Consider the following 15,479-nt stretch of genomic DNA (forward strand, 5'->3'; position numbering starts at 1 on the left):
GTGGAGAACTTTGTTGAACTTCATTGTCAGAGCTGTCACTTTTCAAAGCGCTTTAACGGGCGCGCCACTATAAAACCATCACCTCGACGGGAGGACCACGGAGGACTCGCAGACGCCCAAGTGGGATCTTTACTTGGAGACGTTTGCCCAAGAGAGAGGGCACCGCGGGGGCGGGAGGGGCGGGAAGCGAGGCATTTACCCTCCGGCCACTGGAAGAAGGGTTATTCTGCCCGCCCCGCGCCTAACATGATGTTCCCCGGCCTCCTCGCACCCCCCGCCGGGTACCCCAGCCTCCTTCGTCCCACGCCCACCTTAACGCTGCCCCAGTCCCTGCAGTCGGCGTTTTCTGGCCACTCGAGCTTCCTGGTGGAGGACCTGATCCGCATCAGCCGGCCTCCCGCTTACCTGCCTCGCAGCTTACCCACGGCCAGCATGTCACCCCCTAGGCAGGGGGCCCCCGCGACTCTCACAGACACCGGGACCTCAGACCTGGGCTCCCCGGGTGCGGGAAGCCGACCGGATGGTTCACCGCAGACAGCCGCCTCCCCTGCCACCGAGCCCACGTTTCTGAAGTTTGGGGTGAATGCCATCCTCTCCTCTGCGCCCAGAACCGGTAAGTGAGCGCAGAGCGCCGACGGGTGGTCCAGGTGCGAGTCCTTCTGGCTTCGGGCACCCACTCACACATGGGCGCACACCCCTCCGCAAGATCCCCGAAGCCCCACGTCGTGCAGTAGGAGACTTAGGTCCAGCCAATTCCCGGGAAGGAAAGCTCCAGGTTCGCGCCACCCTCATAATGAACTTGAGCACCTGTAGTGGGAGAGAGCGCCCGCCCCTAGGTGTCTGTGTTTCTGCCCTCCAACTTCTGGAAGCCAGTTTTTAAAACCCAAGACAATATATTTACTAGCTTAGCTAGCATTACGGACCTGCAGTTCTTTTCTTCCCCGCCCCAATACCATCTATCTTGTTAGTGCCCAGGATGAGATTGGGAACAGGGGGCCCGGGACTCTGAGATGGGTGGGGGGAGTGGGGTGACGGGGGCGATGAGTGGAAGGATTTCCACAGATGGCGCAGTGTTAGGAAAAGATGTCTTTTACTCTGCCAAAACACTGAGGAAGATGCCTATGAAGGCCGCTGAAGGGTTAATCATATCATGTTTCCAATGTTCTGTACAATAATCAAGTACCTAATCAAATTCCCTTTCTGCTTCCCTCCTCTTTTCCTTCCTCCTTTATTCTCTGCCAGAAACATCCCCCGCCTTGCTCCAGAGCGTTCCTCCCAAGACCTTCGCCTTTCCCTACTTTGAAGGCTCCTTCCAGCCTTTCATCAGATCTTCTTATTTCCCAGGTAGGTCTCGACCCCCTTCCTGGGGGGCGGCGCCCCAGCCCCAGCCCGTCGCTCTCCCTGCTCCGAAGCCATATTTCTCCGTCCACCCCTCGGGGTTATGCTCTGGTTCAGAGGTTGCGAGGCGTACAACATTCACGAATCCGTCGCGCCAATTTGATGCCCTATTTAGCACAAGCAGTGACTGCTTGACACTTTGCACCAATTCCCTGCTCTACAAATTAGCAGGAATTGTCATGGTCCCAATTTGAGGCGGTTCCCTTCCCGGCGAGGAGCTGTTGGCATCCCTTCACGCCGCCGTTTTCCCACAGAGTCAGTGCACTTGGCCACGATTCCCCACAAAGGTTTCAGCACCATGACCAATTGGTCAGCTCCTCCGGGCAGCCACACACAGATCGGCCCTCGCCCCTCCAGCCGCCCAGAGACACCTACCAGCCGGGGCTAATTTCTCTTTAAGACCCATTCAGGGCTTCGGGCTTTTCACAAGACCACATGGGGTGCCCTCTTGTGTGGGATGCCTGGGGTCGCCCAGGGGGAGGGGGACTAGATCCTCCCACAACCCCAACCTTCTACTTCCAACTTGATTTCCCAACCTCTTCTCTGATACCCTTCCCCCACCGCCTTATCTTTTCAAAGACCTTGAGCTCGCAAAAAAACGAGAAGTCTGAGGGAAGGCCCTGTAACCGGGTCCCAGTCTAAAGGAGAAACACCTTAAACAGTGTACTGTAGGTTTCCATGCTGGGATCCCAGTGGTGGCGACTCAAAACTATTGCTCAAAGACTCTGCAACCGGTCAAGACCCGGGAGGAGAGGAGAGCCTATAAAGAGAAGAGAGACTGGGCATGGGTGGTGGGGGATGGGTAAAACCACAACTCTCCCAAAAATCAGCAAAAGAAACAAGCAATTGATTTTTAAAAGGTGGAGAGTGAATTCACCAACAGCCCCCCACCACCATTCATGCTGCTGCTGATAATGGAATTTGCTCCCTTTCTCCCTCATCTCAATGCTCTAACAAAAACAACCCGAGCTTTATAAATAGCTTTTCATGTCCATTTAATGAAAATGATTCCGGGAAGAGAAGCCTCTGCCATCAGTATTCTCCCAATGGTCTTGGCCTGCAGTTGTGTTTAGTTTGAAAGTGTAAATCTCTTTTGTCCCAGTAATATATGGCTTTCGCTGCTTGTCCTCAGTCTTTTTCTGTTAGTTCATTACTACACAATTACCATTCACGCTTCATTAGAGTCTCTGTTTCTTTTTGGGTTTTTTCTTTCCCTCCCTTAAAGCAAAACTCTCCCCCTTTTTATCATGCCAATACCCATTGGGGAGCGGTCAATGTGCTAATTAGCTGCCACTTTTCATGTATTCTGGCCGAATTCTTTACGTTTTGTGGGGGAGGGGAGGAAAGATTAATATGAAAAAGATGAATGCTGATTGGATTTTTCAAAAAAAAAAAAATCCAAAGCGGATTTTCTTCTGTCAAATCAGTAAAGCACCTCATTTTCATCTACAGAATGTAAACGCCTCCAAGGTGATAAAAGCTGAAGGGGGAACCCCAGCGGCCTCAGCTGTACATTTTATTTTTATTTTTAATTTTTTGTAATTTATGTTTTTCTGTTGCTATTTTAGCCGATTTACGCAGCTGAGACTGTCCTCCTGAGCCCGTTGAATGGAAAAAAACGAAACAGGCTATTGTGGGGGCTGTTTTCTGTGTTTCCGTGGTTTTACCTAATCCGGGTTTGCTTGGTTGAAAGGCAAAGTTATTTGGGCGGAAAGCGCCTTTCACTCTCGCAGGTTTGTAGGTTCCTGGCCTATTCTCCAAGGGGAGAAAGAGGGGAGCTTTAAAGAGATGAAGGGATCAGAGAGAAAAACCGAGGGAGGCCCCTAGGGAGGGGCAGAGGCTGCGGCCCACTCACCCCCCCCCCCGCCCCCGCAGCATCCTCCAGCGTCGTGCCCATCCCGGGGACCTTCTCCTGGCCGCTGGCGGCCCGCGGCAAGCCTCGCCGGGGCATGCTGCGCCGGGCCGTGTTCTCCGACGTGCAGCGCAAGGCGCTCGAGAAGATGTTCCAGAAGCAGAAGTACATCAGCAAGCCCGACCGCAAGAAGCTGGCGGCCAAGCTGGGCTTGAAAGACTCACAAGTGAGGGCGATGTCCCCCCCCCCACAGCCCCAGTCTCCACGCTTCACCCCTCCGCCGCGCACCTACACCTGCGGGGGTGGGGGTGGGGGGTGGCTTCTGAAACCGGCTAGGTCCCATTGTGCGGATGGGGAAAAGTGAGGTCTAGAGAGGGAATGCGTGCACCTGCCGGCTTCCTCGGGGCCCCGGGTCCGCCCCCTGCACCCCCCTGCACCCCCCACCCCGCGGCCCTGCGGGTCAGGTGCAGGAGGAGCGGCGGGGGGGGGGTCGGGGGGTGCCTTAGGCGCTCTGCCTGCGCTCGCCTCACCTCTGCTTGCCTCCCTCCACCCCACCCCCCCCCGCCCCAGGTGAAAATCTGGTTCCAGAACCGACGCATGAAGTGGCGGAACTCCAAGGAGCGCGAGCTCCTGTCCAGCGGGGGCTGCCGCGAGCAGACCCTTCCCACCAAGCTGAACCCGCACCCGGACCTGAGCGACGTGGGCCAGAAGGGCGCGGGCGAGGACGAGGAGGCCGAGCGCCCCCGCAGCCCCCGCCGCCCCGCGCCCCCCGCGCCCCCCGCGGCGCCCCCGCCGCCCCTGCGCGCCCCGCGGCTGGACCGGCCGCCGCCCGCCTCGCCCGCGCCCTCGGGCAGCCCCGGCAAACCCTCGGACTTCTCGGACTCCGAGGACGAGGAGGAGGGCGAGGACGAGGAGATCACCGTGTCCTAGGAGCCCCCGCGCCCCGCTACTGCCGAGAAGCGCTCGGGGCCGACAGCGGGGGCCCGCCCAGCCCCCCTGCAGGGCCGGGCCGGGGCGGGGGCGCCCCCGTGGCCTTCCTGTCCCCCACACCTCCGCCCACAGCTCTGTGGTCCTCGCAAGGCAAGTCTAGCTCCTGGTCTCGGCCTTCGCTTTGCACCCGAGCGCAGGCCTGTCTGGCTGGTTGCAGGCTAGTCCAGACCCAGTGGGGTGTTCCCCGGCGAGCCAGGCCCCGGAGGGCTTTAGCAGCGAGCACGCAGCAAGGGAGGAAACCCTTCACCGCAGGGGAAACGCAGTTAGGAGTCACGACATCAAATACGGGAGCTGTGAGCTCGGAGGCCGCTGACTTCCTCGGTGGCTCCACCTCCCTGTCCTAGGTGGGAGGGCCTCCTCTCCAGGGGCTCCGGTAACCCAGTCTTTCCTAGGCGGCTCCCTCAGGAATGTCAAGTATGTTTTAAAAATTTACACACACACACACACACACACACACACACAAACACCTCTTCGGGTCTAAGGCACAACACGAATATTGAATCCTTTCTGTCATATTCCAAATGCTCCCTGGGCCAAGAAGGGAGTTGTTGAGGGAAGAGGCTGTCTCTGTTTCTGTATGCATGTCCTAAAGCTTTTCCTTAATAATTTCCATATCCATAGTATATGCACCAAGCACTCTACCTTGTGCCCTTTTATTATTTCTGGGGAGATTTCACTGACCTGCAAGGCTCTTGAGCACTGGACATGATGTGTGCAGAGAGAGAGAGAACCCACAAGCCTCTTTGATTTTGTTTTGTTTGTTTTGTTTTGTTTTGTTTTACTGAACTTTGCTGTCTTTGCACAGCTTTAACGAACTGTACACTGTTTTGTACACATGTGTTGTATGGATATTTTATACCAATGTTATTGTGAATGACTATAAAGGACTTGACTAGACTTTCTCTCTCTCTCTCTCTCTGCAATGGCTTTTAAACTTTAAAAAGGTAGCTGTTTAATTGCATAACTTATAAAGAAATACCTATTTTGTATTTTACCTTGTACAGATTTTTATATATGTATATATGTATCAAATGAACAAATGCCAAATAAAAAGTAGAATGGACACAGTGGTCAAGTGATCTCATTAATTCACAGAATGTCAGAGCTCAAAGGGATAGAGCTTCTAGTCCAAGTGCTACTGGAATTTATGGAAGGTAAGCTGATATTCAAGAGGGGTTGACACATGTCTAAAGCCACCCAGCTGCTTCGTGGCCAAGCTGGAACTAGAACCCATCTCTGACTCTCAGGCCAGTGCCTTTTCCGCTTGCCTGTACCATAAATAACCATATTTGCTATGGTTACAAGTAAATAGCTCCAGTAAAGTGGTACTAAGTTGAGTCTGCAGTAATCCTTCTCCTCTTCTCTAAGGACTGAAATGAAGGACTAAAAGAAATCAGCAAAAGGCAGTTCAAGCGGTTCAAGTTATAATACTTTTCCTTTCCCTCCTTAAAGGCTGTAGAGTTCCAGGAAAGCTCAAAGTTGCTCCTGACTTTTGTGTATAAACTGATTTTCTTAGGAATGTCATCTATAGCCATGACTTGGGAGCCCAGGTACAGACTCTGGGGTGCTCATGTGAAACTAAATTCCTTTAAAAACTGGCTTTCAACAGAAACCATTCATTTAACCAGCAACTGAGGAGTAAGGAACATCAAGTAGAACCCTGGTAAGGGTTTCTGTGTGCTTTAAGAGATTGGTCTCTTATTAGCCACAGAGACTCACATTTCTTTATTATCCTAACCCATACCCCAACAGTCGGGGGGGGCGGGGAAGTTAAGCTTAAATTTCAGTAGTTCATATCATCTTTGAGGTTTGAATTTTTCTATTCTCAGTGTAATTCTCTTTCCAAAGAACGCAAGGCCTCCCTCCACATAAGGGTTCTGCTGTGTTCCCCTGGCGGGCCTGTTCCTGACACTGGTGATCACTGTTTTCATTATTGTTTACACATGATCTTGGGAACTTGGAAAAAAAAATCTCCTCATTGTCGTAATTACCTTAATCCAGGAAATATTCCATGTTTTTTCCCCAATACATATGAAAGTACCTAGCATGACATTCTGTGCATGGTAGGCATATAACATTTTAGACAAGAAACTCTCTACTCTGAGTAATTCGGGAGGTTTTCTCCTTCCCCCCTGCTCTTGCCTGGACTTCCAGAGATGGGATTCTGACCAGAAGTGGCCCACTTTTAACCTCCCTTCTAGCTCAAGCCCACATTTCTTATTTACAGTCAAGAACTATTTTCAGGCATGGGGATGGATTAGTGTCTACATTTGGAGTCAAAGTACTTTGGAGGCACGCTCATGTTCATTGCAGCATTATTCACAATAGCCAAGAGGTATTCACATTCACGTCATTCACATTATGCACAATAGCTTCTGTAACCCAAATGTCCATCGATGGATGAGTGAATAAAGAAAATGTGGTATGTACACACAATGGATTATTATTCAGCTTTACGGAAAGAAATCTTGTCACATGCTCAACGTGAATGAAACTTGAGGGCATTATGCTAAGTGAAATAAGCTAATAATAAAAAGACAAATACTATATGATTCCACTTATATTAGGTATCTAACACAGTCAAATTTATATAAACAGAAAGTAGAATTGTGGTTGCCAAGGCCTGGGGTGAGGGGGAAATGGAATTGTGCAGTGGGTACAGAGTTTCAGTTTTACAAGATGAAAAAGTTCTAGGAATTTGTTGTGCAACGATGTGAATATGGCTAATATTATTAACTTTAAATTAAAAATGATTAAGGTGGAAAATCTTTATATGTGTTTTTAAATATCAATCAAAAAATATATATATATATTTTTAATTTAAGTACATTGGAAAATGTACTTAATCTTTATATGTGTTTTTAAATATCAATCAAAAATATATATATATTTTTAATTTAAGTACATTGGAAAAACAACTCACATGTTAGAAGAGTTAAAAATCCAGCAATGGGGATCCCTGGGTGGCCCAGCGGTTTAGCGCCTGCCTTTGGCCCAGGGCGCGATCCTGGAGACCCGGGATCGAATCCCACATCGGGCTCCTGGTACATGGAGCCTGCTTCTCCCTCTGCCTATGTCTCTGCCTCTCTCTCTCTCTGTGACTACCATAAATAAATAAAAAAATTAAAAAAAAAACAATAATTAAAAAAATATCCAGCAATGGTCAAAATTAGGACCAAATGAAAAAAATTGTGATAAATAATATTATCATAATACAATGTTGAATTCAAGGCAAGAAGCATTCTATGATGTAAATAAAGTTTTTCTATATTAAGAAAAGTTAATGGGGGACCTGGCTGGCTCAGTCAGTAGAGCATGCAACTCTTGGTCTCCAGGTGGTGAGTTCAGGCCCTGTGTTGGGGGTAGAGTTTGTGTGAAAAAAAAAAAGAAAGAGAGAACTTCCTCTTTTCCACAGCTGGCATCATGGAGGGTACAGAAGAGAAGAAAATAGGTTCCTGCTGTGAGAAAACCCTTAAAAATAAAAGCAAAGGGATTTCACAGAATTGAAGATAAAGTATCTGAGAAAGAAGTTTGCCCAAAAGATGCTTCAAATGGCAGGGAGGGGGCTTATCTATAAATCAGCTAAGCATTACCACAAGGAATTTAAGCAGAGTCTCAGAACTGAGATTCAAATGGGTAAGATGGCAAGAAAAGCTGGCAACTTCTACGTACCTGAAGAACCCAGACTGGCATTTGTCATCAGGAACAGAGCCAAAAGGTTTGAAAGGTGTTGCAGCTTCTTCATCTTTGCCAAATCATCAATTTTTTGTTGTTGTTGTTGTTAGGTTCTCCAAGGTGTCGATTAACATACCAAGGATTGTGGAACCATATAGAGCATGAGGGGACCCAAACCTGAAGTTGGTGAATGAATTGATCTACAAGCTTGGTTATGGAAAAATCAACAAGAAGCAGATCGCCCTGTAAGAGAACGCATTGATTGCTCCATCTCTTGGCAAATACAGCATCATCTGCATGAAGGATCTGATACCTGAGATCTATTCGGTTGAAAAACATGTCAAAGAAGCAAATAACTTCTTATGGCCTTTCAGTGATCTTCTCCACAAGGAGGCATGAAGAAAAACATCATCCATTTTGTAGGAGTTGGAGATGCTGGAAAGAGGGAAAACCAGATCAGTGGGCTTATTAGAAGGATGAGGAAGGTATCCATCATGATTACTTTTTAAAGTCTGGTTAATAAACAACTACTTTCCGGTAGACCGGGTGGCTCAGTGGTTTAGCTTCGCCTTCAGCCCAGGGCATGATCTTGGAGACTCTGGAATGAGTCCCATGTCAGGCTCCCTGCTTGGAGCCTGCTTCTGTCTCTGTCTCTGTCTCTGTCTCTGTCTCTCTCTCTCTCTCTCCCTCCCTCCCCCACCCTGTATCTCTCATGAATAAATAAATAAAATATAAAAAAAATAAATAACTACTTTCAAATTGGGAAAAAAAAGAAAGAGGGGGGGTAAGAGAGGTTAGAAAAACTCAGAAAAGGCAAAGCTACTCTGTAGGTTTTTTTTTAAAAAAGTGTATGTTACTCCCTGATATCCACAAAGCTTTACGTCTTGAGAACTACCTGTGCCACATTTCGGCTCATTATAGTGTCTCTTTTAGCTGAGTGTCACAAGTATGAGGACCATGTCCATTTTGGATACTCTTTCCCTAGTGGCATGCATAGTCACTAATGCATACTGGGTGGTTGATTTGTGTTGAGTAAATAAGTAAATTAAAAGGAGAGACAGAGACACTCTAGAGTCTAGACCATAGTCTGGGGATTACAGATCTTTCAGATGAGTTGAAGGATAACTTAGGTCAATGATTAAGAAAAAGAGACCAAATAAACTAGTCAAATGTGTTTTTCCACGTCAAACCAATTACTTTAGTCCCAAAGACTTAAACAGTTGTTATCTATCACCTGAAGAATAATAAATCAATACTAAACCATGTGGCAGGCAGGCAGTCTGCTGGGTAGGAATCTCACCAAAATGCCGACCATGATTCAGAGCTCTGATGTGCAGCATTGCTAACCGCCTGTTGGTTCATGGAACATACTTTAAGTAGCAAAGACTCACATGAATTGTAGTCTTACAGGAACCTGTCTAAGGTAGATGCTATTATCCCCACATACAGATGCCAAAACTAAGGCTGGGAGTTTGGGTGATTTTGCATGGTTACCTCAGCCGGAATTCAAATTCAGGTTCATCTAACTCTACTACGCCATCCTGCTCCCTTGACTAAACCCGCAAAAACTCACTTAACTAAGCCCCAAACGATAAGAACTCTTTCTCATAGAGCTTTATGCTTTTTGATATTCTGAAGTTACAAGAAAATAAAAAATCAATGGCTCTTTAAAACTATTATTATGCTCTTAAGTCTCCCACCCTACCACCGGCCTTTCTCTCTGTGGCCTAAACCAGTGATCCTCGAACTGTTATTAAAATCGCTTTATACGCTCAAACATCTAAAAGACTTTTTGTAACTATGGGTTTTATCTATCGATATATTCCGTATAAGAGATTGAGGCTGAGAAAAATAAAATATTTGTCACTTCATCTGAAAATAATTTAATCAAATAACAATATAAATGCCATGCTTTAAGAAAAGTATATATCACGAAATAAAAAAGAAATAAAAGAGTACCATTTGTTTTACATTTTGGCTAATCTCTATAATGGTTGGTTTAAGAAAAGACAGCTGGATTCTTTTATCTATTTCTTCCATCTGTTGTGATATGAAGGAAATTTGTCTTCATATAGATATGCAATTGGAGAGGGAGGAGTATTTGTACAGCTTTCTTTGGTAAGTGCGGCTATTCTTTGATGCAACAGCAAAACGTGACAAGCGATAGTTTTTTGTTTTTTTGGGTTTTTTTATGCGATAGTTTTTTTAAAGAATAGTTGCAAATTGGAATCTAAAATCCTATCGATGAACTTTCCAACTCTGATACACTACAATTTATCGGTCTATCTTGCATTTTGTTTTTTTGTTTTTTGTTTTTTGTTTTCTATCTTGCATTTTGAATGGCTGTTTTGCCCATGTATGATTTTATAACATCATGCATTGGCCATTTGGAAAATATTGGTTCACTGAGTTATGCAAATATTCTAACTGTTGACACTTTCATGTATTATCAAATAGCACATTTGTTCATTTTGCCTCCCATCTCCTCATCAAAGTCTTTTAGTATTGAGAAGCTGTCATGTTCATGCTGGTAGATACGAAGTTTCCAACATTTAAATTTTTATCTGAAAGCCCAACTTTTATTTTTGAGCAACAGTGGTTTTTTTTTTTCATATGAAAGTCTCACTTCATTAATTTTTGAGAAAATACCTATGAGATATTATTGTCAGTCACTCTTTCAAGTAAAAATGGAGTTCTGTGAAAAATGCGGCTAGTTCAAACAATTGCACAAGTGCTAGTCCTTGAAAAAATCATCACACTTCAGCATGCTGCAGAAGTGCTTTATGCACACTTCTCATTTCATCATGCATATTAAAAAATCATATATCTTATACCTATTGAAATTTAACGACAATAATTTTTACTGCCCCATCCTTATTCTTAAAACTGGCCCTCAATGGGGGGAGGGCAGTAGAGAATGTAGTGGCCACTAGAATAGTTTAACACCATTTCCTTGATTTATGCTAAGGTGTCAGCAGTTTTACTGACAACTGCTTTTGCACAATCAATAAAATGTCAGTATAGTTGTTCCAGGATAAAGCAAGAGATTCAGAAAGGCATTCCACACTTTAAATATTTCAGGAACACTTATGTTTGCTGTCAAGAATTCATGTAACTTCACTGATTATTTGTTGTTGTGGATACTAGACAAAGATAAGCAGAAAAGAAAGTCCAGGCACTTCTGAAGATTTGTCCCTTTCCTAAGCAAAAGTACAATTTTGCAGATCATTTGTTAACTCAGTCTCAGATGAGTTACTCTGTCACTGGAATGTGGCACTGTCATCATTTCTTTAACTGACTTTTCACCCAGCAGTGTCAAGTGTACAGGGTTTTAATTAGTCTCCCAGCTACTGAGTGTATACTTCCTTAGATAATGCAACATGCGAACTTACTCTGTAAGGTGCTTCAGTGGCCTTTTTGCTGTAACAAACAATTTCTAGTTCTCTCTCTCTCTCTCTCTTTTTTTAAAGATTTTATTTATTTATTCATGAGAGACACAGAGAGAGGCAGAGACATAGGCAGAGGGAGAAGCAGGCTCCCTCAGGTCCTCCCAGGACCTGAGGATCATGACCTGAGTCAAAGGTGGACGCTCAACCACTGAGCCACCCAGGGACCCCTTTAGTCCATGTCTTAAAAATTCAATTCTTTTCTTTAAACTCTGAATGGTTGGTTTTGAAATGATAGTGTGATTTCATTGGAACCATGATACTATCCCAAAATGGTCTCTTGTGTAAGACAATAAAAGTAAATTACTGACATCCATAAAGCTGAGAGGAAGAATAACTTTTGATATATTTTCTTTCTTATTTACAGTTGCATCCATTTTGGGGGGATTTCTTTGGGGGTATTTTCTCCTTTCTGTGAGTTAGGGAAACCCCTGATATGTCACTGTCATCTGTTTTATGTCTTTGGAAGTAGACAGTGCAGCTGTAGGTTGAGAAAGGGAGTCAGTCTTCTAGTCTCCCTTTCAAAAGCCAACAATTCAACCTTAAGCATAAGAAAAATATATGACAAACACATTTTCTTTTACTTTAAAATGAAATATAAAACTCTAAAACAACAGTGGTTTTTAGTAAAATCTTGCAGTGTAGGACATTTTCAAAAAAATTAAAATAATTATTGCTAAACAAGACAACAAAGTGTGCTCACTTCTTGTGTTTTGGCATAAACTCAAATGAAACTTGGGGTTTCAAGACAACAGTAACTGGAAGATAGTGAGGTTACTGATGCGACAGCAGGTATAACTGAAGAGGGTAAGCAAGAGCATAGTAGAAGTACTGAGGAAAAAACAGTTAATCACTAAAAATGCACATCAGGGGCACCCGGGTGGCTCAGTGGTTTAGCGCCGCCTTCAGCCCAGGGCATGATCCTGGAGACCCTGGATTGAGTCCCACCTTGGACTCCCTGTGTGGAGCCTGCTTCTCCCTCTGCCTGTGTCTCTGCCTCTCTCTCTCTCTTTCTCTGTGTCTCTCATGAATAAATAAATAAAATATTAAAAAAAAATAAAAAATAAAAATGCACATCAACCTAAATCCATCTTAGAAAATTCTCAGATACACGGAATCTACAAGCACATGTTCCCTCAGCCACCAGAAGGAGACACCACGGCACGCGTAACCTCTGGAAAGTCCCAGTGTACAGCTACGGGAGGGTCCTGGGGACTCCCGAGGTTCCCCAGATCACACTCTGAGAACCACTTCCTCAAACAGACAAAGTGCTTAGTGAGGAGGGAGGGCAGAAAAAGATGAGGTCCCTACCGCCCCATGTAGGAGCTCATCTCTAGCCACACCCAGGCTTTCCACACATCCTCATTTCACCCCGTCCTCTGTCAGCACTTCTTCCTGAAGGAACCCCTTCTCCATTGGCGTTCAGCCCATCTTTCTCATTGGCACCTTTCTATAAGCACTTAAAGATTTATTTATCTGTTTTAGAGAAAGAGCATGTGAGTGTGGGGAGGGGCAGAGGGCTGGGGAGAAGCCCAAGCAGACTGCCAGCTGAGTGAGGAGCCCACGGGGGGGGGGGGGGCTTCTCATGACCCTGAGACAAAACCAAGAGTCAGATGCTTAACCAACTGAGCCACTCAGGTGCCCCTCTACGAGCATTTAAACATGACCAAGCCTATACCTTCCCCCAAACATACTCTAAAACCTCTCTTTGCCCCATTTCCCTCTCACCACTGCCAGATGTCTCTCAGCCCCTGGAGCGAGCCCGCGGAGCCTCATTCTGGGACTCTTCACCTCTGCATTTCCCCGAACTGTCGATGTTCCTCAAAGGTTCTACCCTTAGCCCTTGCTGCTTCTACCTGTACAAGCGATGCTGGTGATCTTCTCTCCCCTCTGGATCCAGCAGACCTCTGTCTGACGATGAGTCCCAGTCTCAAAGATCTCTCTCCTCAGCTCCAGACCTAGATAGTCAACAAAGTTTGGTTACCTGGCCTTCCCAAGGACTTGTTTGATTCTACATGCCCAGGACTAAGCGCTGTGTCTTCTAGTTGCAACACTCCATTCAAACAAAGCAAAGCCAAACAAAACACTCTTGCCCCCAACTCCATGGACGCCTTCATCTCTCTTGCTCAAAAAACTTGCTGGAAAACCCAAGTGCTGTTCCTGATACCTCCTTTCTTGTCCACTCCATACAAAGAATCAACCACTAAGGCCCGTCCCTTAAGTCTTTAATAGATTTTCTACTCTTCTTTTCATTCTTAATGGTATTATCTGAAAGAAAAGCTATTTTATTTTTATTTTTATGTGCTAGATGCAGATTGGCATTTTATATATATAAGTTCCTTTAATCTACACTATGACTTTTTAATCCCATCTTGCAGATGAGGAACCAGACTCAGAGATCTTCCTTTATTACCCCCTTTCTCCAGTGCTGAGAGCATCCAGAGAGGCTTCATGGAGAAATTTGACCAGAGCCTTGAGGGATGGTATGTTTTTTTATGGGATAGGAAGAGAAAACCGCATGCCATACCGGTTCAAGAAGGATTTATAAGAAAAAGCAGAGGGAGGAATGTTTCTGGAATGTGTTTGCAGACATGCATGTTGTAAGGAGATAGTTCTACTTAAAGGCAATGAGTTAAAACAAGCAGCTGTGAAGCAAAACGTTTCCAAAATGCCTCTTTGCCTTTCTTTTTTTTTTTTTATTTATTTATGATAGTCACACAGAGAGAGAGGCAGAGACACAGGCAGAGGGAGAAGCAGGCTCCATGCACCAGGAGCCCGACGTGGGACTCGATCCCGGGTCTCCAGGATCTGCCCTGGGCCAAGGGCAGGCGCCAAACCGCTGCGCCACCCAGGGATCCCATGCCTTTCTTAATATAAAAGACTAACAACAATTAGGCTATCAAGTCCTAGCGTGCTGGGCATAACGCTAAAGCTTTCATTTACTTTGCATGTAACCTTTTCTACTATCTTTGCTACTGCCTGCTTGGGAGTATCAATATCTTCATGTGACAGAATGGGAAACTGAGGCTGAGTTACTTCCCGGCAGCTATCCAGATGGCAGAGATTCAAGCACATTTCCCTTAGTGAAAACTAAGGGCAGAGGCATCATAGAACCCAAATCCCCACCCCTTCCCCCACCAAGGCCTGCCTCTACCTGGGGCCCTTTCGGTAAATATTTACTCCTTTTCCTTTAAAAAGGTGTCTTTAGTTGGAGCCTCAAGATCCGAATTTGGAAAGACAGTAATAACTAGCACTGGAAATGGTTTTCCTGGCAAAGCCTGACATAAAGTCTGCGACTTTACACTCTTCAGAAAGAAAAACGTGTCCCTGATTTTAAGTTGATGGCTTAACTTGAAAAGAAAAAAAAAGACTTAAAAAAAAAAAAAAGAAAAAAGAAAAAAAAGACTTTTTTGGTGTTGGTGCAAAAACAAGCCCAGTTAAATGCAGCATGGAGTCCCAGTTGGATGCCGGAACAGAAAAAAGACGTTGGGTAAAAACTAAGGTCATTGGAATAAAGCACTGACGTTAGTTAATAATAATGTATCGATATTGGTCATGAATTGTGACAAACACGCCCCAGAAAGGTAAAGTGTCAGCACTAGGGAAAATGAGTGTCCAGCATAGGGGAACTCTCTGTACCATTTGTGCAGCTTTTTCTGTAAATCTAAAATTATCCCCAAGTAACATTTGTAAAAAAAAAAATCTAAATCTGTTTGCATAGATGTGTTGATAAGGAGAAAACATGGCCACATTCTACATAGTTTAAACGGCAAAAATACTGTCTGAATCCAATGCTCATAAAAAGGAAAAGTGGAGTTTCCATTCATTCTTTGGTAATCCAAAGCAACAAAAGTGTGCACTCCACCCCCTGCCTGAACTCCGTGGGGCTGATGATTCTATTATTTAACCCACTCATCCTTACTCACCCCCCCACACACCCCCCACCACCAGGATAATGCCTCCTGGAATTCTTTTTGGCACAAACATCTTGTTTTAGTACCATGTTTAGACTGTGATGGAAAGAGGATTATTTACACCACGTAGGCATCCCCAACGTGAAAGGACAGGCCACCCCCTACACTTTACTCAACTTTTCTGTAAATACCACACCCCAGCAA

General features: G+C 45.4%; 1 protein-coding gene across 1 annotated transcript; it reads left to right on the forward strand.

The window, feature by feature from the left end:
• Window positions 1–246: 246 nt before the first annotated feature.
• On the forward strand, window positions 247–5,192 carry DBX1 (developing brain homeobox 1). The gene is made up of 4 exons (XM_072795260.1): window positions 247–613; window positions 1,243–1,344; window positions 3,274–3,476; window positions 3,821–5,192. The coding sequence occupies exons 1-4, from the start codon at window positions 247–249 to the stop codon at window positions 4,178–4,180; spliced, it is 1,032 nt and encodes a 343-aa protein (XP_072651361.1). The 3' UTR covers window positions 4,181–5,192.
• The last annotated feature ends 10,287 nt before the right edge of the window (window positions 5,193–15,479 follow it).

This window comes from Canis lupus, chromosome 23 (assembly GCF_048164855.1).
Source record: "Canis lupus baileyi chromosome 23, mCanLup2.hap1, whole genome shotgun sequence".
NCBI lineage: Eukaryota > Metazoa > Chordata > Mammalia > Carnivora > Canidae > Canis > Canis lupus.